This window comes from Sinocyclocheilus anshuiensis, unplaced genomic scaffold, assembly GCF_001515605.1.
Source record: "Sinocyclocheilus anshuiensis isolate Anshui unplaced genomic scaffold, SAMN03320099.WGS_v1.1 scaffold751, whole genome shotgun sequence".
Classification (NCBI taxonomy): Eukaryota; Metazoa; Chordata; class Actinopteri; order Cypriniformes; family Cyprinidae; genus Sinocyclocheilus; species Sinocyclocheilus anshuiensis.
This window is the reverse complement of record NW_015551049.1, coordinates 127,769-143,264: the sequence shown is the minus strand read 5'-3', so window position 1 is coordinate 143,264 and position 15,496 is coordinate 127,769. Positions and strand designations below refer to the sequence as shown.

At 34.1% G+C, this 15,496-nt stretch overlaps 1 protein-coding gene across 1 annotated transcript in view; it reads right to left on the bottom strand.

Annotated features, from left to right (window-relative positions):
• Positions 1–243: 243 nt before the first annotated feature.
• The window catches only part of LOC107661915 (E3 ubiquitin-protein ligase RNF123-like), a gene marked incomplete at its 5' end in the record, with an annotated part of 143,018 nt that continues 127,765 nt past the window's right edge, over positions 244–15,496 (bottom strand). Inside the window, 2 exons of the mRNA XM_016451706.1 lie at positions 244–1,090; positions 2,751–2,836. Of these exons, the coding sequence (XP_016307192.1) occupies positions 991–1,090; positions 2,751–2,836 (186 nt within the window). The remainder of the gene's footprint in view (positions 1,091–2,750; positions 2,837–15,496) is intronic.

Sequence of the window (15,496 nt, the reverse complement as noted above, 5' to 3'; positions counted from 1 at the left end):
GATGAGAATGAGGTGAGAATTAGGTGAGCAGATAATAGAAGAGACAAGTATGAGACAAGAAGAGACAATAATGAGACAAGAAGACAAAAGAAGGAGACAAGAAAAGAAGAGACAAGAATGAGACGAGAATGAGACAAAAAGAGAAGAGACAAGAATGAGAAGAGGAGATGAGAATGAGGTGAGAATTAGGTGAGCAGATAATAGAAGAGACAAGAAAATAAGAGACAAGAATGATACGAGAAGAGACAAGATTGAGACATGAAGAGAAGAACGAGGTGAGATGAAAACATGAGAAGGAAAGCAGAGACTAAACATGTTAATGAGAGAAAAGAAGAGATGAGGAGAGACTAGAATGTGATAGAAGAATAAGAGAAAAAGAGAGAAAAAAACAAACCCAAAAGCGAGGAGATGAGACAAAATGGGCAGAGACTAAAAGGTGACAGGAAAATAGAGTAGATTAGAGAGGCAGACATGAGATGGAGAAAAGAAAAGACTAAAATAGATGAGATGAAAGGATAGAATAGAAATGAGCAGAGAGGAGATGAAATCAGAAATCAGATGAGAAAAAGAGCCAGGGCAACATGTGAAGCGATTGAGACAGTGGCGAAACACTCTCCATCACTCTCAGCAGATCTTCCACATTCAGCTTTTCAGCTGCTCCTTCAGAAGCACCATGAGCACACGGCTCTAAACAGGATCTCATCCATTCATCACAAAGACACCTGGGAAGAGCTATTGCCTTGCAAGGCCTTGTTCCATTCGTCAGAGGACAACATGTTATGATACACCAGTGCAGATGGGCAATGCTGGCAGAACCAACAGTGACGGGATGGTGACCATACATGGACTAAGTGGAAACAAAGAGTCCAACCTGAACATGTGTGTTTTTGAAGTGAAGTCTTTGGGGAAAGTGTACATAATGTGGATTTTTGAACACCAAAAAGGTGTGTGTGTGTGTGTGTGTGTGTGTGTGTGTGTATAAAGGGCGCACTAAGAGCTGGCTGGTTTGGTGTAATCCTCCACTCCAGTGATAGTGGCCTTGCAGAAGAAGCAGTCCTTGTTATTCATTAAGTGCTGATTGATACAGGCCCTGAAATAAAAGACAAAGTGAGTGAGGGAGCGAGAGATCTGTCCGTCAGTGACATTTAATCACTTAAAGAGTGCTGAGTCATGTCAAAGCGTGAGTTATCTGTGCTGTGCTTCACGATATACGTCAAGCGACTCAAAAACAAACTGCCAAGAACATTGATTTTATTGAGAGCACAGTTTTGATGTATACAAATAGTATTGTGACAACTTCAATGCAGTGCTGAGACCACAGCATTACCACTGGACAGTACTGGGTAGTAACTGGTTACATGTAATTTGGATTACGTATTTAGATTCCAAAAGTTACCCAGCAGGCACACAACGTCATAAAACTTTAATATTTGGTTAAATTTCAGTAGCGACGTCAGGTGACCAAAATTCAATGTCAATACAACGTCTAATGTCAATGTTAATTTGATGTCCAATAGACCAATTATAGGTTTGTAAACATTCAGAATTATGAACAGCATATGTGAATATTATGTAGACCTATTGTTTAAATCAAATGTATGCTTTAAAAGCAGAGTAATCATAGCAGTTTTCATCCATAGTATGTCCATTTAAACGTCTGTGTTTAGCTTCAAATGGCGTCTTTGACGACAGTATTCTATAAAAATTATTTGCATTCCGATCTTGACATCAAAAGGCACAAAAATATATTTTTCTTTTATTCCATGGATTTTACCCATTTACCTCCACTTGTTCCCAGTGTTTTTCTGCAACCACTATGCGCGCGCAGCTGCAAGTGACGTAACTGTGACGTCTACTCTGAATTGGTCTATACCGACGTCAGCTGGTTGTGTAACCAAAATCCAACGTCAAATACTGACGTCAACCCGATTTTCATTCTCAACCAAAATACAATGTCTGTCCGATGTCATGTCCAATGTCAACATGATATTATGTTGACGTCCTGTGCCTGCTGGCTTTAGTACTTGTAGTTAGATTATATTACATTTTAAAGTGCTCAGATTAGATAATCAGATTACACTTTTTATGGATTACATGATTACATATTCTTCACACAATGGCAGTAAATGATCCATCTTTATTTTAATAAATCTACTGCTTACATTTGGAAAGTCTTACAGATTTATGAAAGTGCACACACCAGTCAGAAAATGGAGTGCCCACGCAATCTTTTTAGTTCTCTGATGTTTGTTAATTAAAATATTGATATTTTTATTGTTCTCATGATTATTTTGATTGTTTATATTTTAAAGTGGGTTGATTAGTTTTGATTAGTTTAATTTGACATTTTTATGATTTAATTAATAAGTTTTTGTGAATTTTTTAATTAATTAGTAATTTGTGAATCCCTGGCAAAACGTAATGTTACATGTTATGCCAAATGTAATCTAAAAGTAATCCAAAAGTAGTCAGGATAAATGACTCAATGTTTGTAATCTAATAGATTACATTACAAACTAAAATTTCCATCATGCAATTTGTAATCAGTAATGGACTGCAATTTTTAAATAATCCACCCAGCACTGATTACTATATTGCAACAGTGGAAACATGTCCTTAGTATTTCAGGCAGTGTTTATGCTCTATATAAGTAATGGTCATTGAAGCCTTTAACGGCATGGTGTTAATCTCTTAAATGGAAGAGTGAATGGAAGAACAGAGCTGTTGATAGGATGTTGGCAGCAACTCACTTGCAGGATTTGTGGGAGCAGGGCTTGAAGATGGCTGATATGGAGTGTGCATAGCAGATCGGGCAGAGATCGTCCTCACTGGTCGGCTGTAAAAGAAAAAGATTGATTTAATAATTTAAGAAGCAGATACATTGTGTGAAAGATGTTCCAGAAAGAAAGTGTTGTCAAAGACCTTGTTTTTCGTTCTCAACAATGTCATCATATTCAGCAAACCAACTATATATTAGAGAGACAGTATTTAGGATATTAAGGACTGTTTGAACCTTTTTTGTTGTTGTTGTTGTTTCATTAAATACATTTGCATAGTGCATGCATAAATAAAATTGCATAATTTTACAACGAATTCCTGATTTATTTATTTTATTTTTTTCAATGAGTGCATAATATCTGATGTATTCTGCAAAATTGTAAGTGATAGTTTGGACAAGTTCACACCATGGAACTTTTTGTCCCTTTTTCATAGTTGTGCTATTGCAGCTAAATGAGTGAATTTCTTTTTCAATTAATTTATTAAATGACAAATTTTTATCATTATGTGCAAACTAAGCAATACAATGCACACTGTTCGTATCCTAATTCATTTCAAGTCAGTGAGCCTAACGGCCAAACACTTTTTAGTGAACTATTGGGATATCTGGTCCCCCTAATGTCAAAAAGTGCCTACTTATGGTATTTTTGAAGTATGCATCACTGGAATCATTGAGAATGTATTATGCTACAGAAGACCTCATTTTAGTTCCTAATAAATACTCAAAGAAAGAGATTTTCACCTGCAAAGCATGCAATTTTTGTAATTAGCAGCAAGCGAACAAAGCTTGACCCCTGACCCCTTGAAACAGGCTGATGGAGCTTCATTAGTATACAAGCATCTCATTAATATGTAAACCTTATTATTACGCAGTCAAGGCAGGAGAGAATACTGCATGTTAGGAATAGTTCACACAAATATGTAAATTCTGTCATATCCTCTTCCAAAACCCATGATTGTTTTGATTTAATTAGACATTCCGAACATTTTGAAATTTTGACATTTCACAATATTTGACATTCCAAAATCATATGAGCTACTTTAATGATGATTAAATGGTGCTCTTTTGTCATTTTGTCAGTGATCCCCATTCACTTTAAATGTATGGAAAAGAGTAGCTTGAACATTCTGCTAAACTTTTTTTTTTTTTACAAAAAAAATAAAAATAAATGTTTCCTAAAATATAATTTTTTGAAAATACATTTAACATACATGCATATTAAAACATCAAAAACCAGCTTCACAGATATAACAAATGAATGAAGTGAAACTGATAACTTTGATATATAACGTGATATAGGTTAGGTCGGCAAATAGATTCTATTTTTATTCTCTATTCATATGCTATTTACTTATTCATATGTAGAACACTGCGCACCTGCACATTAAAGCCGTCACATATTCAACATACATGACATTTAAAAAAAAGCTGCAAAGAACATTCTGCACGCATCCCAAGGGGACGACACACAAGATAATAAATTCAGCACAGGGAGAACAGTCCTCAGAAATGTCAACAAACTAGAACACATATGTACAAAGACATCAGAAGATGCATATTCACTTTTGGTGACCCCGACATGCTCACTTTTGTATATAACATTGAGCAATAGAAGATTCAATTGATAATTAAATAGATGATTTAAAACAGAAATCAAATCTGAATCCATGAAATTATATTTCTTAAACAACCAATGTTACTGTGTTTGAATGGTGTCCTATATGAATGAAGACTTTTTGAAAAGTAGTGAAATGGTGGTTTTCTGGGCAAAACCTGTTAGGGTGTTCTGGGTGGTTGTTGTTTGTTATCTGGTTGCTAGGGCATTACTCGGTTTTCAGCAAGCAATTAAACAAACAGATTTGTATCTAACCCAAATATCTACAGTTCCTTCTGTCAGTTGGTCTTGTGATTTCCAAGAGACCGAATTCCTAAAGCAGCCACAGCAAACGCTGATGAATATTCTCCTTCCATCCTTCAGTCTGAGTCACACGAGACTCCCGTAATCTCCACGCTTTCATCCCAAGGCTTTCCTCAGCTGGGAAGGGAGGGAACATGGCTGCAAGTGTTAATTGACTTCTTTGTACTGATTTCATGGGGAGTGTGGATGAAAGCCTTCAGTGATAGAAGAGCAGCCAGGCCTCCATCCTTGTCAACCAGCCTCACTCCATACACCGCAGAATATGACAACCTTATATTTTCATGCCAATGCATTTTTCTTATTCACCCAAATCCTAATAACGGTTTCCACAGTTTCACTTTAAATTGGTGATAGACCAATATACTGGCCAGATCAATTATTAAAGCCATTATTTAACTATTTTAAATAATAATAATATTAATCATGTCAAACAACATGTGAAACGACTAAATAATCTAAATTATACATTTGTTATACAAGTACTCAAACCTTCCTTCCACAAGTCTACAATGATTGCATGTTGTAGACGGACAGTCCTTGACTGACCTATATGTAATGAAGCCAAGGGTGCAGAGGACAAGCTAAAGTTATTGAGATCCTTTTAATATGAATAGTTTAACTGCTCCATCTACACTGATTAAAAACAGAATTTGAGGCAAAAAGCAGCCCTTCAGTTAATTTTAAAGGCATTGCACTGACGCAAGCAATTTTGGAGAGTAAACCATTGATATATCCTCAGTTACCCAGATAGCCGGCCTATCGGGTTCTTCATCAGTTTTTCATGCGGTTCTTTGACTTGAACGGGGCCTTTTGTTTTTGTGTCGGGTCTTCCGCAATGTCCTTCAATTCTCAAAGTCAAACTTTGTTTCAAGGGGAATGATTGGGTTTCTGTTTGGTCTCTAAGCTGAGATGAAGGAAATACAAGCCCCTTAAAATCTCATTCACTCCCTCCTAAGTCCGTCTCTTCTGAGCTATTACCTTCAGATCTTGTGTCTGAGTAATGAGGGAAGATATCCACTATCCCAAGGTAATTTGCAGGGGCAGACAGTGACCTTGACTGGCCCAGTTCACTCTGGTTCATGGCGGCCTGATAGAAATGCTGGGTGCTTTACTCAATTCATATGGTTACTCTAGCCAGAGAGCGCAAACTAACAGAGAAATCAGTCAAGACTGGGACTGTGTGACTTAAAGGAATAGTTCATCCAAAAATGAAAATCGACTCACCGTCAGGCCATCCAAAATGGGGATGACTTTATTTCTTCATCAGATTTAGAGAAATTACATCACTTGCTCAGCAATGGATGCTCTGCAGTGAATAGGTGCCATCAGAATGAGAATCCAAACAGCTGATAAAAATATCACAATAATCCACACCACACCAATCCATCAGTTAATGTCTTGTGAAGCAAAAAGCTGCATGTTTGCAATAAACAAATCCATTGTTAAGACATTTTTAACTTCAAACCACTGCTTCCAGCTAAAATGACGAGTTTGAAGTCTCATTCTGACGGCACCCATTCACTTCAGAGGATCCATTAGTGAGCAAGTCGTGTAATGCTACATTTCTCCAACTAAATATTCAGCAAATTTTCCTTTCCTGGTGAATTAGTCCTTTGAGTCCTGGTGCATTTACATTTACTCTTGCTTTCACTACTAATCCAAGAGTTTGAATTGAGGGCGAAACATTTCCCCGATGCAGATTTATCTCATGTTCAAGTTGGTCATGCAAATTTGATGCGTTTTCCAATGAAAAGCTGCTTGATTTGAGAGTGATTTCTGTGAGGCTAAAGTCTACAAGAAACTGAATTCACAACCTAATTTACTTCTGTAATGTAATCCAAATGCAAGTGAAACTGGTTATTCGGAGAGAGAGAGAGAGAGAGAGAGAGAGAGAGAGAAAGGACTTGCGATGAATCTGGTCAAATTGAATTTAATTGATTCAGTTGTGACAAAGAAGCCTTGGTGACATCAGACAAAAAGGAAATTTCAATTTCCAGTAGCAGAATTTTAGGTACATTAGTACTACACTTCCCACAATCCTGAAGTGAAATCCACCAATCAGAACGAGGATCACAGACACTGAGTATCACTTGAGGGCCAGGGTGATTTTGGGATATTTTCAAAATACAGTATTTATATTTAATATTTTCTATAAAGTAGATCTAAATATTTTTGAATAATATTCACTGATTACTGTGCTGCCTATAAAGCTGTATAGCTACAGTAAATGGATTTTGGAATTATAACCAGCAGAGATCAACATGAGCTGATGGCTCAATCCATTCATTGCCGCAGGTCATATATCCCTCTCCAGTCAGAGCCAATGTGCTGAGGAGGCAAGACGCTGTACTGTACCGTTCAGCACTCTACGTATGATTAGATATGTTGCCCTAAGACCTGAAATGCAAAGCCTGCTGGTCACCATGCGGGAACACCATTGCATTCATGTAAACGAGCCAATATCATCTGATGTAGAGATCCGCTGGAAAATCTAATGGTTTTCAGTGAAAACACAGGTTACAGGACTGGATGGCACTATAAAAATAATTAATAACAATGTCTAGAATATGTTGTTTATTTCTTATGAAAACACAGTTAAAATGTTCCAAACTTCCTTATGAAGATTCTGTGTGAGATTTTCAGTAGCATCGAGTCTATGACATCCATTCATTCATCCATTCACCAAGTTTCTTTCTTTCTTTCTTTCTTTCTTTTTCTTTCGTGGATGTCATTTACTTTTCTTTTCTTTTCATTTTATTTTGAGTAATTTGGCCCTCCATATGTGTTCCCAGAATGTTAAATAAGTTATTAATTTACATTTAACTTATTTTTCGAATGGTTTCTTTAGACATGTGATCAGCGTTGCATTGATTTTATTACTTAATTTTTTTTTTTATGTTTATTAACATCTTTTAAACATTTTAAATAATAAAAAAACAACAAGAATTTTGACATTTATTCTATTTTATTATTTATTTTATATCAAGAATGAAGCAATGGACGTATAAAATAAACAAAAATAATATGTTTTAAAATAATATAGACACTTATAAAAAACACTGAACACTTTATTATTATTATTATTTAGAATGTTTGACTCATTACAACACCTGCTTAATTTCTGACAGAGAATTAAAATAAATAAATAAATAAATAAATAAATAAATAAATAAAATACTTTCATGTATGCAACATACAATTCTGGAGCAGACAGAGTGGCGATTCATAGTAATTTATAGGTTTGTTTACAGATGCTTCATAACAATACATCACATCATATTTCATAGAGATGCACATTTAAGATTTAGGGCTGTACTAAATGAGATGACTGGTAAAACAAAGACGTTCCCAGACAAAAAAAAATGCTGAATTATTCATGTCCAAGCAGATTGTTGTCTCTACCTTTTCGTAATACCGATGAGATCCTGAAATTGGTTTAAGCGAGGGCTCTAATTATTGCGTAGGCAACAACAAAACATTTCTTGGGCCAGATGTGTCAGTGCTTTTCTGTCAACTATAAAAATATTTTGAACAGCCATTCGTGTCAACACAGATACTCACACAGATTCAATGATAGAAGCACTGAAAATAGGTAAAGTGTGGAAAGACAAGCAGTCATTCAGATACGTTTTCAAATCCAGCTGAATTATAACGTGGGACACTTGAAAGGTTTATAGAGAAAATAATTTTCTCGCTCATGTGATATGGTGAATCAATTCAACATAAATACATTTTCAATAACTTTAGTTTTTAAATGTTTAGTTTATTTAATTTAATTTTAGTCTAAGTTTAAATTTTGTTATATGCTGTGGTCATTTTCATTTTGTATTTAGATTTCTATTTAGCTTTCATTTATTTTTATTTTAGTTTTAGTATTTTATTTAAAATGTATTTTTTTTCAGCTTTATTTTACTGGTACTTGAGTAATTGTGCTTCATTAGATCCATTATAAAGTATTATTTTGGGGAAATGTATAATTTTAAGTTCAAGTATTTAATTTAAATTTAACTAAGTTTTAGCAATATTATTATGTGTTTTTGTCATTTTTATTAGTTTTTTTTTTATATTTCAGTTCACAAGCTTTAATTATAATATACACTGAAATAAATAGTTTTTTTTTCAACTGGAATAAATCATTTTTATTTTTATTTTACTTCAAACGTATTATTTCAGTTAATTGCCAAGGCAACATTTCTAAGTATTTCATATATATTATAACTTTATTTCAATATATTTAAAAAAAAATACAAAATTTTAATTATTTAATTTTTAATTTTATTTAAAAACAACACTTGTACTTGAATAATTGTGCTTCATTACAAAGTTTACTGAAGATCAATTTAAACTAAAATAAACTGTATATGTGTGTACTTTGTTTGTTTGTTTGTTTATTGAAGAACAACTCCCTCACTAAATAAATAAACAAGCATCCATTCTGGACAAACCTATAGTCATTTGTCATTATGAAGATGCAACTTGTGTTAACAACCATCACTGAAGACTTTTTTTATCATTATATATTTAGCATTTTATCATTATATTATTTCATTTTTAAACCACACATTTTAGTTGTTAATTTCTGTTCATGTTAATTAATTTAATTAGTTTATGAAAATGTTACTTTTAACTAAGTGTCAATAGTTTTCATATTATTTTTATCTTTAATATACAATGCTAACCCTGCTGCTGTCCAGTCTCATCATTTTCATTCATCATCTTATGTAACAGCCAGGCTGTCAGCTTCTTGAAAATAAAGAAAAAAATCCTCTCTGGACTTTCGGGTCACCAAGAAATGTCAATCTCTGCTCACTTTAAAGCCGGCTGGAGACTCGAGGAGAGAGGAGGCCGTACTTTTGCTGTGGGAGTGAAAATTGTAGCTCTCTTCACAGCTAAAGTGCCCAGAAAAAGCACCAGGTAATTGCAGCGAGCTTTCCTGAGGAGAATTAGCTCGAAGCACTGTCAAAAAAGCCACATATATTTAGCATTTTATCATTATATTATTTCATTTTTAAACCACACATTTTAGTTGTTAATTTCTGTTCATGTTAATTAATTTAATTAGTTTATGAAAATGTTACTTTTAACTAAGTGTCAATAGTTTTCATATTATTTTTATCTTTAATATACAATGCTAACCCTGCTGCTGTCCAGTCTCATCATTTTCATTCATCATCTTATGTAACAGCCAGGCTGTCAGCTTCTTGAAAATAAAGAAAAAAATCCTCTCTGGACTTTCGGGTCACCAAGAAATGTCAATCTCTGCTCACTTTAAAGCCGGCTGGAGACTCGAGGAGAGAGGAGGCCGTACTTTTGCTGTGGGAGTGAAAATTGTAGCTCTCTTCACAGCTAAAGTGCCCAGAAAAAGCACCAGGTAATTGAGGAGAGGAGGAGAATTCCTGAGGAGAATTAGCTCGAAGCACTGTCAAAAAAGCCACAACTTCATCCTGAGTAATCAAACTTCATTTTTCCTGAAGTGAAAATAACTATGTTTCTTACGGGAATACCGGCGTTCCCCTAAACAGCTTGTCCATGCAGGAACGGATTATACTGCGGTGAGTCGCACCGATGGAGATTTGTCAAAAACATGTAGGAGTTGATTTCCCAACCGAAAGCCAGCAGATTCAGAAAACTGTATTATTCCTCTTCCACTCTGCTGTGTCATTAGTTTGTTTTTTATTTTATTTTTGAGCAAACAGATTTCCTAAGCTCAAGTCTTCATGAAAGCTGAAATCTAGGACAAGGCTCAGAGAGGAAATAAGTCTGGGAACTTCAAAGCACTTCAAGTATCTTAGAAAAGTGACCTCTGCTCAGGCAACTACAGAGAATATAGAGAGCAAACTTGGTATTGTGATGTCAATTTGGCTGAATACTGACATGTTTTCCTTCCTGAAACAGTATAGATATGCTGGCCTGCCACTAGCACCACAGAAATACAGTCATTATACAAACGGCTGCAAGAAAATAAGAAATTAAACTAGATTTCTACAAAATGTGAATGTTTCACACTATTTGTACTTTACTCTGGTATAGTAATTAACCATAGGTAGTCAACCTCTCACAATGCACCAATTAGGCTCTTAAAAAACAAAACAAAAAAAACATTAAATTCATAGACTTTGAACTGAATTGGATATTTAAGTGGTATTTTTTATGTATTATTTAGAATTGTAGTTTTGTTTCCCTATGCGTTTTCATTTTAATTTCAATTTTGCACCCTGTTGGCTTCCTCAGCTCAAATACAATTCAAATTCAGGAAATGAATTAAAGGCTTTCTTAATTAACTGCCGTATATCCCCAACTGTCCAGTGTAAACAGTGGGTAAGCATTCTTTCCTACATCTTCAGAGATCGATAAGATTGATTGGAGCATGCAATGAGCGCACAACCTGTTTAACGTGTATAGTGTATAACGAAGACTTCTCAAGAGTTTCGCAAACTTTTGCAAATCCAGTGATTAGTCTTTCTCAAAATAGTGCATTGTGTCAACCTGGTATGTTTTAAACAAGATTTTGTTTCCAGGTGAACTACTTGCAAAAATGGTTTCTCAGTGCAAAAAATATACATCCGAGTGTCTATCGAAGACTTCGCAAGAGTTTCGAAAACTTTTGCAAATCCAGTGATTAGTTCTTTCTCAAAAGAGCACATTGTATCAACCTGGTATCTTTTAAACAAGATTTTGTTTCCAGGCAAACTACTTGCAAAAATGGTTTCTCGGTGTAAAAACATACATCTGAGTGTATAACGAAGACTTCGCAAGAGTTTCGCAAACTTTTGCAAATCCAGTGATTAGTTCTTTCTCAAAATAGTGCATTGTATCAACCTGGTATCTTATAAACATGATTTTTCAGGCACACTAGTTGCAAAAATGGTTTCTCAGTGCAAAAAATATACATCCGAGTGTCTATCGAAGACTTCGCAAGAGTTTCGCAAACTTTTGCAAATCCAGTGATTAGTTCTTTCTCAGAATAGTGCATTGTATCAACATGGTATCTTATTAACATGATTTTTCAGGCACACTAGTTGCAAAAATGGTTTCTCAGTGCAAAAAATATACATCCGAGTGTCTATCGAAGACTTCGCAAGAGTTTCGCAAACTTTTGCAAATCCAGTGATTAGTCTTTCTCAAAATAGTGCATTGTGTCAACTTGGTATCTTATAAACATGATTTTGTGTCCAGGCAAACTTGTTGCAAAAACTTTCTCAGTGCAAAAACATACATTTGAATGTCTAATGAAGACTTTGCAAGACTTTCGCAAACTTTTACAAAGCCACTGATTAGTTCTTCCATTTCTAACTAGTTGCAAAATATAACTACTTACATTTTCTTTTCTCAGTGAAACCTTTCTTACTTTCCTTTGTTACCCACAATTTAGTTTATCCAGGTTTAAAATATTTTATAATAGTCAGTGCTATTTCTTTTGACATTCCTACCAGTGGAAAGCAAACAGAATCGGTTGTTTTGTACTGTTATTTTATGTAATCATGCCAAAAGTAATTAATCAAACAATAAGCAAAAGAATGTAACAATAAAGCAAATTACTCTAAGATGAGTGGTTCAGTCAAGCACATTTTCAGCATTTTAAAAAGCCCTAGTTCAAGTAAAGTATGTCAGATTGTGGTAATCTGCCGGATCCTCCACAATTTAAGATTTAGAACAGAACCTGCATTGTTTAGCACAGTATATTTTGCCTTGTTGGCACCACTATAACACTGTTCCTAATAAATTCCCTCTGGTGTGTCATCAAATAAACCAATGCCTTTTTTGGGGGCAGTGTTGTTATTGATAACTGTGACTAAAAATATTTTTAAAAGTACATTTGAAAGCCGAAATAAATGTGAATACTACATGAAACATCACTTTAAATAATATAACTTTTTTAAACAAAAATTAAAATGAACAGTGGAAATATAAACAAACGCTATTATGAAATATGAATAAATACTATAATATTATAGAAATGACACTAAAACAACACTACACTGGAGCATGTCACAAGCTCACAAGCACATAACCAAGTCTCGGAGATGTTCTATGTTTCGACTCATTTAACAATGAGAAACGGGGAACAAATACAGAGGGGCTGTTAATGATCATCGCAAAGTGCAGATGAGAGCTTTGCTTACTTGGTTGGAGGCAAGAGCTGCTCATGGCTAGAAAAAATGACTGGTAATCAGATACCACTTAACAGAGAATATATGTGGAGAGCCCAATACACACAAACACACGGATCAGATTGTTGCGGCACAAAAGACAGGCCGCACGCTTTGTTACACTGGACGTCAGAGGCAAGGTGCACTTGGCAGAGGAGCGTAAACAAATGTCAGTGAGTGTGTAGAAACAAACACCCGCACGAATACACTCGCTCAATGAGCTAATGATAGGACGAGCTTCTGTTCTGGCAAAGATGCTTAAGGCTCAATACATACACTATGCACAGTTTCAAGCACAATTTTCATATTCGTAATCATTAAAATGTCATAACGTTCTTGTCTAAAACAACTTTCCTTTCCATATGACATCACTAAGCCCTTTTATTCATAAACCCCGCCCATAAACAACTAGCCTTTATTATGAAACACCCTTACTTTTCATAATCCTGTCAGTTTAAACTGAAATCAAACCCTGCTCTACATATTTTCCGTGTTGAATATAGTAGCTTTCACTCTGAAAAAGTTCATGCATTAAGTATCAGTGAAGAAAAGTTTTGTACATTTATTAATGTAGGTTAATGTTAATTCACAAATATACCATTAATTGTTAATTCAAGTTGTTGATTTATTCAAATTGCAATGGTAAACATGCATTTATGCAAAAATCTGTCATTGACCTACATTAATAAATGCTTTAATAATATTGCATATTGTCAGAAAATTATAACTAATATTAACCAACTGAACCTTATTGTAAAATTTTACACTATTATTGTCTGTAAAATATTTTAATACATATATAATTGCCCAAAAACTGTATACACACTTCAGTGACATTTAAAATGTAATGAGAATATATTGAAAAAAAAAATCCACTCCAAAATCATGAAAATTTTATGAAAAAAATTTTTTTTATTAAGAATGCATTCAATTGATGAAAAGTGACAGTAAAAATTCATTTTTTCAAATAAATGCTGTTCTTTTGACCTTTGTATATTTCAAAGAATCCTGAAAAATAAAATGTATCATGGTTTCCACAAAAATATGAAGTAGGACAACTGTTTACCACTGATAATAATAATAATAATAATAATAATAATAATAATGTTTCTTGAGCAGCAAATCAGCATATTAGAATGATTTCTGAAGGATCATGTGACACTGAAGACTTTTTTGAATGTGTACATAAATAAGAAGCAACATTAAATTGTTTAGTCTCTGCCATTATAATAAACATATTAAGTCAATCTTTGTTTCCTCACCCACAACAAATCAAATAACTGAAGGTCACAACAGCTGAACATCTACACAGAAACCACGGTCACTATTAGGAAAGCTTGATTCATAGAGATGCAATGTATTAACTTTTAATCAAGGGTTGAATATAAGTAGGATTATTATAGCAATAAATAGTAATGGCTCATAAAAGATGCCACCAAAACACATGGACAATATTGCATTAGCTACAGTTCATCACTCAAAACCTCAAGGGGAACAATAGCAATAATATTTCTGTTTATTAAAGTTCTGCATTGTGACATGAAAACAAATCATGTTGCCACAAGGCTTAACATAACGCAACAAGAAAATCTCCTTATTTTTTGTTTAAATTGTGGCCAGATGATAAATATGGAAAACCACGCTGTTCTGTTCCCTCAGCGTTAACCAGACGTGGCAACGTGATTTGCATTCATAAATGGGTTTGCGTGTACATCTGCCACCAGATGATCCGGTGACTGGAAAATACTGTATGTTGTCAGCTTCAGTTTAACTCTAAAGACATAAGAGGCTGAAATGATGTATTTCTGCTTTAATAACTTAGTAAATTTAGAATATTTCTTAAAATAAATGTGGTTGATTTGATTTTATCTCTATTAATTAACTATGTTAATTTATTAAAGTATTGGCGAGAAGGAAAAAAAAGGTATTTTTTAGCAGATCAAACATAAAAAGCAACTGAATACATACTTAGCAGAAAATTACCCGAATATCTCAAAAGATTTACCAAATGTGAATAAATTCAAAAGCTCACACTACCTCATGATTGCATCTGTAATTTGGTGCAATTCTCCATCCGTAGTGTAATGACGGAAAACTGAGGATAATTATGGCAGCGATTCTCTGAAGCGCAAATACGTTTTGGGATATCATTCAAATGATGCCGCTCTGACTGAAAATATAGTGTCAGACACGCTGTAGTCTAAAAATATAAATGACAAGAGACAGTTTTAGAAGTAAACAGTGAAATCAACACGTTAATCTCGGAGGTAAAATGTGAAAATGTACACCTTGTGGTGCAAATTAAAAGCGACTGCTGCAATACCAACGAGCTATTTCCTATATTCCTCATCATTTCTCATTGTTATACAAGTAGGAGAGCAGCTGACATAAAGACAAGATTTTTTTTTTATATGTAGATTTTGGCTTTAAAATGTATATGAATTTATGAGAAAATGCATGTATCAAAATATTTTCTAACCCTTTTTAACCCATGATTTTTATTTATTTATTTGTTTAATATCCCGACATCATGAAAACATATATATATATATATATATATATATATATATATATACAGTGGGTACGGAAAGTATTCAGACCCCCTTCAATTTTTCACTCTTTGTTATATTGCAGCCATTTGCTAAAATC